This window comes from Cebidichthys violaceus, unplaced genomic scaffold (assembly GCF_023349555.1).
Source record: "Cebidichthys violaceus isolate CVI_PGR_0920_01 unplaced genomic scaffold, fCebVio1.0.p SCAF_46, whole genome shotgun sequence".
Taxonomy (NCBI): domain Eukaryota; kingdom Metazoa; phylum Chordata; class Actinopteri; order Perciformes; family Stichaeidae; genus Cebidichthys; species Cebidichthys violaceus.
In genome coordinates this window covers 1,779,828-1,791,978 of record NW_027176661.1, presented here as the reverse complement: position 1 = coordinate 1,791,978, position 12,151 = coordinate 1,779,828, and the positions used below count along the sequence as shown (strand labels likewise).

General features: G+C 40.3%; 1 protein-coding gene across 2 annotated transcripts in view; it reads right to left on the bottom strand.

Moving 5' to 3' along the window:
* The window catches only part of LOC137886825 (gamma-aminobutyric acid receptor subunit alpha-3-like), an 82,246-nt gene that overhangs the window by 21,364 nt on the left and 48,731 nt on the right, over positions 1 to 12,151 (bottom strand). For both annotated transcript variants that reach the window (XM_068729473.1, XM_068729474.1), the window contains exon 4: positions 11,957 to 12,024. In XM_068729473.1, the coding sequence (XP_068585574.1) occupies positions 11,957 to 12,024 (68 nt within the window). The remainder of the gene's footprint in view (positions 1 to 11,956; positions 12,025 to 12,151) is intronic.

Sequence of the window (12,151 nt, the reverse complement as noted above, 5' to 3'; positions counted from 1 at the left end):
AGTCCTGCATCATATAATGACTGTTAACAAAGCAGTGTTTACCTTTTTAGGACTGAGACACAAATTAGCCTCATCTAGAAAACCTTGTTATACATCTGTTTCATGTTTTATTAATATTTAACAGTCTTTCTGTGTTGTCACCAACACATGGGCAACTGAAAAAAAAAACCGACTGCAGGAAGTAGCCCCTCAAAAGGAATTTATTTCACATCGTTCATTCAACGGGACTCGGTGTCCTAGCAACAGACTTCCCTCATCAGCTGCGTACAGGGGCTGTGCAGACTGAATGCAGCTGTCTTAACAGAGTGAGATGGAAATAAGCTGTATCTCACGCAACAGCACATATTGCTGGTGATCAATAAAAGCACGGCGTATGTGTTTCCCTCTCATTTGCTCTGGGCTTTTGCTCGCACGGTCAAAAGGGGTTTTGCTCGCGTATAGAGCACTGCTCACCAGTGAGCCGTCGCCAGTTTCTCCTCCCTGAGAGGAAAACTGATAAAGTCATTTCTCAGTGGCTTTAACAACAGGAAGCCATCATCCTCACTGTGTAACAGCTTCCACTCAACCCATCAACATGGCCCCTCTAAAGAGCGCTGGGTGGACGTCTCTTAATTGATGTGATTGGCCTCCTGGCGTCCGGCATACTGGACCATAATACAATTACACTGCATCTGTCCACACGACAGTGCTCTTAATAAAGCACACAGAAAGCTTCACAGACAGATAAAAGCAAGAGTGAGACAAACGCATGTTTCGCTCAACCACTATACCTATACACTATACCACACACACACACACACACACACACACACACACACACACACACACACGTCTAAGGTGTCTACAGTCTCTACACATCTAATAAAAAAACACTCATGACAAGAGGGCTAGAATATTGTATTCAAGAAAAAGTAATTACTTGTTATACATTTTACTGAAGTAGTGGGTTTACTTGTGCTATATGATGATGCTTGATTACAACTATTACATTTTAAAGAACACCTTCAGACAAAATGATGTGCATTAACATGTCACTTTATACAAACTAGTGTAACAACATCACGCTTTACTAGAATTAACCAGAAACTCAACTACATTCAAATTAAACAAATATTACAACACTAAATAGATGAAAAGAGATATGGACACTGTGGCACCACAACAAGCATTTTAGGCTACTTTGGGCTAGTTATGAATATTGTATTCAATTTCTGCCAATAAATCCTCCTAAATCCTACACACTATTCCTTTAAGTAAAATGATTTAAACAATGCAAACAGTTTTTTTTTTAAATAAAGTAATCTATCTTCTTTCACACCAATTACTCCACATTGAGTTTTGGTCATGAATTAAATGCCCATTTCAGACAACAAAGGACAAGAATGAAAACACATAGAGGCAGTAGGGCGCTCACTATATGGTGATTTATTGTTCTTTGTCCTGTGTGTATTCGACCACAACTTTCTGGCAACGCCTCAAGAAAGTTTGCTCTATCCTGGCACAGAAAGATCCTCTAACCATTTAAATCTTCATTACCACAGTTAAACTCTTATATGCACTTTACTACTCTGGCCTTTTTTTGTATGAGCTCCAACAACAATGCCAAACCTCATCCCAATCAGTGTAAAACATCCCATGATAAATAAACAGACAGTAGTGGGCTTGGCTTGGCCGGGCAAAGCCATCATTTGTTTGTTTCCTTTGGACGGGAACCTCCTGTAAACACATTGAATTCATTTGAAGATTGAAAGACAGGAATGAGGAAGAGCATAGTCAATCTCCGCACACGGCCAAATGGCACAATCGGTTCAAATGCCAGCTGGTGTTCCTCCAGGGACTGAGTGATTGATTTCTCCTTGACAGAGGAGACAGAGCGGAGCCTCTATCCAACAGTAGTTTTCAAATGTCTTTTTTTTTTTTTTATAGCAACAAAGATCATGAATGGATTTACTGTAGCAAGCAACTGTAGTCGAAATGGCATTTATGGCACCTGTTACAAATAGATTCATGAATATAGAAATCACCCACATAAAATACAGATTTCCTTTTTTTATGCCTGTAGGCGTAAATATAGATATATATATCCTATATATTTTGGCATCCTGCCTGTAATAGAAAGCAAAGCGACTCAAAGGATGCGTAGGGAGAGAAAGAGGGTACCGGCATGCCACAACTGCCCCGGGATGGAAGTGGGACCTAAAGGTGGTACATTTTTTGTATTTATACTAACAATGGATCAAATGCCTTCGAGCATTTTGATAGGGGTCACTTGTTGTGACAAACCCACAGAGAATTAACACCGACTCTGCAGTTCATCACAGTTCTGCAGAGCGCTTCGGCGTCTTTCAGCTCATTGTTTTATGGATCTGGCCTACAGTTTTGCCGTTTTGGTTTTCTCTTATCAGCATCATTTCCAGTCACAGCCGGCAGCTGTTTTCAGCTACGAAACTCTGATTAACCCCGTGTACACGTCCTGCCCAGCAACAAATGGCAGACAGACAACCGTAGCAACTAGCTAGTGAACCATAGTGTTTAGCAATTAGAGAGCCAAATATTTCTACTTTTTATTTAAAAAGGGAAAGATTTTTTTCATGCAGTGTCAATAGATTTAAATGAATCAGGTGAAACGATCCCTCTGTTTATTCGAATGATTCATAACGTTGTAGAAATCACCGTCATTGTGCTATATGCCATAACCAAATTGGTCTCTGATGTTTTCGAGTCAAGGTCAATTACTGAACACTCAGTAAATACTGCAGAATTGTCACAGCGGTGCTGCAAAGAACGCGCAAACGGATAAAAATAGGTATTAGGAAACGAGGGAAAGAACAAGCTTGTCACGCACACTCAAACATGTCTCCTTTGCTCACATGAGAGCGTTAAGAGGAGCGGTGGAGGGAGTGAGAGAGAATGAGAGGAAATGAGGAAAATGATAGGAGTGGCTGATAAGGTGGCAGTTAAGGTGGATGTACACTAGACTGGGCTAAATGAGTCTAGACGTGTCTGGTTCTCTGATGGCAGGAAGGTTGTGTCTAATATCTGATAGAATATTAATGCAGCCTTTTATCTTCAATTAATAGGTTCATTAAATTCTAAACATTTACATATTAAATCCCATTTCAATAATGTCATGTTTTAATTTGGTTTTACTCAATAGATCTAGACATTTTAGTCTCGTGCTTGTTTCGGTCACTTGATCTCTTGTGGTTTTACAGCGGATGTGCAAGCTTTTTATTTTGCCTTTCATTGAATTATCTGGTTAATAGAACAACATATCCGCCATTTTAAATGCTACATCTCTTTCCTTTTCCGAAAATATTACAAAAACACAATTAATGTCATATCCTGAAGACGGTGACCAGGACATGTCCCGGAAATTGAAATTCCGATTATTTCTGCACAGTAACCTCACAATCGTCCGATGTTCCTACTCGATGTCACACGTTTTGTTTGTCTGCATCAGCTGACTTGCTTTGACAAGTTTGACGTGGTGCCCCTGACAAGCTGCACCGTGCTAGAGAGCTGCTTCCCCAATTTATTGTGCATAAATGTTGCATGTGATATATGTTACAATGGCTTGTTTTCAACAGTCAACAGCAGACCGGAGAGAACACTCTGATTAGGGTGTGGTGATGATGCAGACGGCTTCCTGGAGGCAGAGTATCCATGCGGCGTGGCTCGTCTGAACTTCTCAGTCAAAGACTTGATTAATGTCTCGTCTAATTACTGGTCCTTCTGGCTCTCGGCTTGTCAATTATTCTCTCTTGCTTCACTTCTTGTGTGCCGTTCACCTTTTCCCTGCTGGGAGTGTAACCTGTGTGAGACTTTTCAATGAGCTGTGAATCCCATACCAACTCTAATTATCTTCAGTGTTCATCAGCTTCTGCAGCTCTGAGGCATAAACATGCTTTAGCACTCTTGTTGTGCCAAACTAACATTTCGGGCCTCGAATATAATCAGCCTGGAATCAGAGAGTGGTAAACACAAGAAGGATGTGTTGCAGTGAAACAAAATAGAACTGTTTCAAAACAGCAACGTGATGTATTTTTTAAATCGGAGACACATTATTAAATGATGGTTAGCTGCTCTCAGGGAAATGAACATCAGTGGCTCCCATTTAACAAGGAAATGAGAGCGAAAAGAAACTTTAGTCAACATGTAGAATAATGCGCAAACCCATCACCCCATAATCTTTGTAAATGTAAGTGCAGTGTTTATTTTATTCACTGACAACGTCCTTGAAGTGCTATGCTCTTGTACCGCAGTGAAGTCGTATGCGGCCCGTGTAACTCCTCTGCTCCACTATACTAATTTTTTTTTATACGCACAGCTACAGTGGTTGTGTGTTAGGCTGTGAGTACTGCTAAATCGTAAGTGAACTACACTCAATATTGTGCTTGAACGCATCATGTATCATTGTTGAATTTTTCAATATTTAACACAGACCGTGTCAGCTTTGGGGCTGACAGTGTGGGTTTATCATTTGACGATGAAAAGTTTTATTCAAACGAGATGGCTGTGTCGTCAAAAAATGTGTGAATAGAAAACAAGAAGAAAAAAGAGAAATATAGAGCGGTAAATGGCGGACGATACAATCAATACGGTCACTCTGTCCTGCCGCAAAGTCCCACAGCACAGTCGGCACTGTTTGGCCACCACATGTTAATTTTTACTCCAATAATGTCAACGGAAGCACACTATAGTTTAAAACGCCTCTTTTGACAGCAACCATATTGGAAATTGGATTTTGGAACAAACTCCAAGATAGCCAACCACAATATTCAACATGCCATTGATTGTTTGGGCAATTAATCAGGTGCCAATGCCGTCTTCAAGCTGCGTGATTTAACGATCACTGATTGACCAGATTTTAAAATGAGTCTTGGGCAATCAATGAGGGGTGCAAATTGGGCTTGATCCGCACAGTGCTGTCTTTGAGTTGCCTAAATACAACCACAAAAAACATGAGTTTCTTTAGTTGCCATTACTGCGAAAACAAATAAAATACAAATGCAGATATGTGTTGAAGAACATTATCTGGGCAGCATTACATTTTGATCGAAACATAATTTTTGTTGCAGTTTTTTTAGACTGGGTTGTCATGGAAATGATCATAAAATGATTAATGAATGTGTTGAAAAGACATTCTTGTATATTTTGAAGATGCATTTTGTGTAGAGGCCGTGCCACTGTAGAAGAGGATGAAGTATAAAAACACATTTGACTGATGAAGTCAGATGAAACAATGATTAAAATAACGGAGAAGTAATGATTTAGATGGTGAATAAAAGTAATTGCAGATTATGTCTAGAAGAGGTGGACCTGTTTTTCACTAGATTTTCACGATCTACTCGTGTCCCATCAGTCAAACAGCACGTTTCACAACACCAGGCTGCCGACGGGGAAGAATGTCTCATCCTACACCATTTGCTTTAACGTTGTCGTCGTCACCGATATGATTGCAGTTGGGTAATCTTCTCAATGCTCAGAAAATGAACACGTTGAAACTAGGGCAAATACAATGGGTTGCTCTTAATCCAAAATAAATCACTTTCTGCCATTTGTTTGTAATATGATTGCAGGGTTATGAAGTCTTCAGTTTCTTCTGGCTCCCGTTTTCACATTAAATTTAAGGTCATTAACAGACCATGCTTGCTCTGCTTTCAAGTTGTTCTCGCCCTGAATCGTATTGTGACGCTAGGGAACATGACATGAATGGTGAGTGAAAGAAATTAAGCCCTATTTTTTGTCTGAAAGGTGTTGAGAATCCTAGCTTAAATGGTGCGAGCAACTCTTTGAACGAGGTCAACATGATTGATGCAGAATACAGGAGTTCACTTACAAATGTTAGTAACACAAAGCTCCATCTGTTCTGTTCAAAAGACCTTGAATGGCCCAGGCGTTTTGAAGTTTGAGTTTCCAGAGATTGTGAAACCATGGTGCGATCTCGCCATCACTGACATCTTTGTCAAAGTAGGCTTCAGCTCAGTACCTGTGACAGCCTCAATCGCTTCCCATTTCATCAGAGCACACCCATCACATCCCGACATGAAATGGGTAAATGTGCCGTGACACTGCATGAATGAGATGCGACTCGTGCGGGGGAGGGAGGAACAGGAAAAAAAGACAGAAGAAAGATTAGTAAGAGTAAGTAAGAAAGGCAAGGCTTGAGGTAGAGAAACGCATCCACCTACTTACCAGAGATCAGTCTCAAGATTGTAACCCACATTCTGGGTCTCGGTGTGACACACTGCAGAAATCGGACGCGACTCTGAACAACGCTCCCTGTTATCGGCCTAATACTCAAGTTTCACTCCGATTATGCAGTTAGCTTCCCTCCTGTTTGCGATAGTGGGACACTGAAGGCAGATGCGGCGTATTGGGGTCCAAGTGAGAAGCTGAATGAGTGGCCCGCAGGGTGAGCGAGAAGCAGACATTTCTGGGACACTTGATGTAACGGAGATGGGTAATTGGACGACTGGATGTTCACGACATAAAGTATGAGAGGCCTAGGGTATAGAGCGCGCTCTGTCTAGCAGCATCTTTGTTTTATAAGTTTCTCCAAGGGTTTATGCTTCACATTGTTGTCATGCTAGCGGCGTGACAACAATGTGACGACTGCCATTGCCCAGAGAGGGCAATGGCAGTCGGTCAGTCCATCACTGTGGTCCAGACTGAAAGATCAGCAATGGATCGATGGATTGCTATGGATCCTTGTAACTTTGGTGATCCCCTAACTCCTCATTTAACACCACTGTAACAGGTCAGCATTTTCACAAATCCAGTGAAATATCTGTACATCTACAAAATGTATTGCACACCATTTTGCACACGTTCATGGTCCCCAGACAATGTATTATACGTATTGTGTTGATCCCTTGGCTTTTCCTCTAGCACCACCAGCAGGGTGACATTTGTGGTTTTGAGTTTAGTCCTCCCCTCCCATGTAAAGTGATTGAGACCATAAACCAAAGAATTGGACAAATTCAAATATTGACATGATAATAACCACAATATGAAGAATCAGGGGATCAGCAAAGACCTGTAATGCTAGCATGCTAGCACTGTTGTTGTGTACATGTTAGCATGCTGACGTTAGGCAGAGCAGTACTTTAAACTAAGTACTTAGCTTATCAATACTTATCAATAATCCATTCTATGAAGTGAACAAAGTACTCAAACATTCTAACAGATATTGTATTCAAGGTCGCCTGCAGTGAATGTGGTGGGTCAATCAAACTATTACAATTTTTCAAAGACTAGTAAGTAACAAGAGCATTTACAGGATGTGCAGTAGTGTTCCCTGATTGAGGTGATTTGGTATTTAATGCCAAGCACAATCCAGTGCTATCTCAGTGTCCCATTGCTTCCTCTAGCCTCCCCCTCACACAAACAATAGGTTGATCTCCACCCTCTAATCCTTAAATGTTGGTCTATTCAATTTAAAACATTAGCCATGTATACATTCCTTTATGTCTTTTAACAGCCTCAAGGTTACTAATTAATGCCAAAAATTGACACGGATAACCTGTTATTCACTTTCATTTCCACATTGAAATAGAAGCTGATGTGTTTAACCTTTCGAGTCTGTATTTAACAGATATTCAAGCAGCAGGGGTGAGTCTGGGTTCACTTGTATTGCATGAAAAGCAATGGTGGCATTTATGGATTGGTATATTAGTTTATATTGAGGAGCCACTTTCAATTTAAAGCTTATTAAACAGTTAACAAGGTTTATCAAATGACTCATTAATTAAAGGAATCTGGGGAGAAACCACTAATGCAGTAACATAATGATAACAAGAAATAGACAAAAAGATACTTTGCATGTCCTTGGCAGCATGTAGCTGATTTCCCTCACTTTATTTTAATGACTAGATAGCTGCCCAAAATGAATCTGTTAAACTCTGGCGAATTGTCTCCAATATAGAATGCTTTCCTTTGGGGAACACATCAAGGAAAGATCTTAAAAAGCTTCTCTCCACCTCTGAAATACCTCCAGGATTAGTCATCTCCTCTCCTTTAAGTGACCTAGAAAAACTGGCCCATGCTTTTGTTTCCCAGAACCGTGTAATGCAATGCTCAATACTCCGGGGCTGTCCTGCTCCACACTCAAAACAACACATCCGACTCATTCTCAAATTCATGAACCAGAAAAAACACGATCGCACGACCCTGACCTACTGTAGATTTGCCTTCATTGGCTCGGAATACCAGAACTCTTTGTTTTCAAAGCCCAAATATACTCTTTAAAAATCCCCCAAAACATCGCACCCCCTCAGTACATTATACATTTACCTGATCTGTAAACCTGGTGCAGCTCTCTGCTTGCTGATGCAGCAGTACTTATTCTCCAAACTCAAAAGACAAAGCGAGCCACCCACTCACTCCCAGAGGGTGCCCTGCCTTTTGGAAATGGGCGCACATTTCAGCAAATCAGACCACTCATTATTGAAGTCCACAGTCAAGGCCGACTTATTTAGTGCAGCCAACTATCCACATTTGCTCACTGTACTGTATAATCGGCGGTCTTGTCCTCTGATTCCCTCCCCTGCTTAGAGGGCCTCAGAGCTCCGAGAGCTGATCTGTGACCAGCGCTTTATTCCTGAGGATATCATGCAACCCCGTTCAGGGGCTCTGCAACAAATTCTACCAATGTGACGGTAGGATTTAGGAGATGTATAGGAGGAAATTTGTTCTGAATGCAAAGTGCAGAAACACATTTTTTCTCACGACAATGTTGCCCGACCAAAATGTAGACTCATTCACAGAATGACATATTAAAGTATCTAGGTAGACCTTTTTCGGTGTGCCCACAACAATGTAAACAGAAAATTTGAAAAAAAAGCTATTGCTTTATACACTACATACATCCCAGATGTAAACATATGTAATCCACATGGCAATGTATATTTACAGACTTGCAGCGCGTTGTACAAGATGATACATGTACAAGTCGTCTGTTCTGTAGTGTGATGCTTCCTGAGGGCTAATTAGCCTGACGTTTTTTTTTTCGAGGCTGGAGTGTGGAAAATCTTGAAAGGCAATGCTCGAAGTCTTTATGCAGTGTTCATGTGCAGACGAAGACAGATTACGCAGCGTAGCCTGGGGCCACAGCCTTGCCTGGGTAATGATCAGTGAAATCCTGACAAGAAAAGAAAAGAAATTTGATATGTTGATGCTTCGTTTCCACATCTGTAGAAGCCTCGGCAGCTACAAGCACATTGATTGCATGACAAAAAGCATACGTAAGTGTGTATGGACTACAGGTATGTTTGCCTTTTGACAGCAGACAGAAAACACCTTATGTGACCTCTCTAACAAACCATTACCACAAGTGGGTTGCCATGTCCTGTGCAGCTGTCACGTGTGCCACTGACTGTCCTCTGCGCCGATGATTCATGATGTTGCCAAGTGGAGAATGAGAAGAGGATAAAAAATTGGGTCTAGAATTGAGACCTGAGAGACCCCAAAGGTGATATCTGCTGAAAAAGATAAAGCATTGTCTATTGTAATAAGGAAAAAAAAAAGCTAAAAGATAGCACTCTCACAAAGCAAGTTCAACACACTATTGTCAGCATCTTACAAATGGCAGAAATGGTCTCTTTTGAATAGACTGTGGCACAGTTTTAAAGAAGGGGGGGCATTTGTAAAATGAATGTGTTAAAGCCTGGGTTCTTGGCAATAATACATTTGTATGAATAGTAATTGTTTACTTTTAATATTCTAATCTGAAATAACATCAATAAATATCTGCTATTTTGTAACTGGACTGCCATGGACAGATCATGAGACAACGGGCCCCATGACATGTAAACTGTCATTCTGTGTCTTTTCCTGATGGATGTTGTGTTCGTTCTGTAGTTGTTTTGCACCTCTTTGTGGATTCTGCATCTGTTTTTAGTCATTTTGTGTTTCTTTGTAGCCGTTTGATGTCCAACAACTATGAACGTGTCACTTCATGCAGAGGTTCGCTGGACGTGGCAGGCCCGTTCAGTAATCCAAACAGCCAGGCTCATGCACCGCTGACGGATACATCCAAGTATTTTCCTCAAGATAAACAAACTATGTTAATGACTAAATATGAAAGCTTTTAAAAAAAGAAACTGCAATTTTACAAGATATGCCTCTGAGGGGAAAATAGATCACACCAGTGTTAGATGGTTATTGTATTAAAAGTAGTTTAAGACAAGTGTCTGCCAGAGTCTGCAAAATTAGTTTTGTGCTAAATTTAAACCTCATCATCCTTCTTTGTAAGTGTCCCTGGTTCTAATGTACAGTGCAGATGAGCTACATATACAGTACATCAACAGAGAAGCAGGAGCCACATCATATATTCTGTTCACCCAGAGCTGCGCTGATTGAAAACATGTTTGTGGGCTCAGAAACTTCAGTGTAGTTAATATGCAAATGTAGATGTAAGTATTTAACTATCACTGAAATATGTAAGCTATACCTTCTTTGTGTGTGTGTGTGTGTGTGAGTGAATAGCGGGGTAATTGTACAAGCCCATTGATCACAATAATACAGCCATAAGTTGAAAAATGTTCCAAAATGTTGAAAATGGTCTCTGCATCTGGAAATCTGTCCAATAAAGGCAAAAATACCCCAAAAACTATCTTAAAAAGAAAAAAACAATAGGGGCAGCAAACAGCAAAATGTGAAACCCAAAATAAATACGTTTTTAATGTTTGTTTTATTTGTGATATTTAAAATATTCACATTCAGAACCGGAACTAGAGAACGCTGTGGGGTTTTGTTCTGTTACTGTAATAAAACATTTATTCCTTTATGTCACATATGCATTATTAAGTGTTATTAAACAGTGTTGTATCTTAATTACTCAAAACATAAGGTGACAAATGGCATGGCAACCATAGTTTCGGCAACCAAAAGCTTAAGGTTAGTGTTTAACCAAGTTCAACAAATACAATTTGCAACAAATACGGTAATCCATCCAGAAGAAGTCATCAGAAATGAAGGGCATTTCACTAAATAATTGCAGCCCTTAAATTATTGTGTAATGAGCAATAAAACATGAAATGGACTCAGTGTCACGCAACAAACAAAGCATTTTCCAGAGAAGATTATGTGTAGAGATTTGTGACAATACCCCCCTGGTGAGACCACAAAAACCTCCAACTCAAAGTTTTCCAAAACCATTAATCTTGCTACGTCATACAGGCTGTCGAGCCAGCTCAGTGCTGAGCAGGAGAATCAACCCGGTGCTCAGGGCGGTCAATTAGAGCTGCATGATCAAATATGTCAAATGCTGCATAAGGTCCCAAGACAAAGCATGAACTGTCTCTGGCATCTGCTGTTTAAAGGAGGTCATCGGCGGCCCCGAAATGGAATTAATCCACAATTGCGCCGTTTAAAAAGAGAGTGCTTTGACTGCAGACAACATTGGTTGTCGTAATACAATGTCATAATATAAATGTCATCTTTTCCTGCCGGTTAAAACTGCAACGCAGTCGATTCTGTCTTTTATAGCTGAGTAGTGAAATTAAGTCACATTAGTAAGGACTTTTCAATGTGATTATATTACCCAGCACTGTTGGGCTAAAAGTATTAAACAATATTGCCATATAAGGTTTTTAAAATATTGTACAGCTCAATCAACAGTATTTTAGAGTCAGTATTTGTCTGTACTTTAAGGAACAACCATCTTCAGTAACCAGGGTCATGATATTGGGATGAACTGTCCCTTTTTAAACAAGTTTTTTTTCAGAAGTGTTGCATGCATGACTTACTTTTTCTCTTTCGTGAAGCTAGAAACGGCAAAAAACGTGAGAGAAGCTAGCCGAAATTAAATTCTATTATTCTGCAAAGAAGGTTCACACTCGACAAATGCTCTGCGAGTACTTCTGTCACAGTAAAGTGAGCAGCAATGACCTGCTCAGACATGATGACTCATGAGGATGATTAAGGAGTAGAAACATAAAAACATGCTCACCATGTCTGTATCCGACACCGGCCCAAAACTCGTCACATAGATGTTTGTCCTCACTTCTGTCACACTCTCTGAGGAAAGAGACAACAAGGACCGAAAAAAAAAGAAAACATTACAGTGAAGTCTGTGTACAAAAAGCTTTGCTGCAGCTCCGTCTTTGTTAAGCTGATTGTTTGTGTACACGACGGTGAAGTTTGC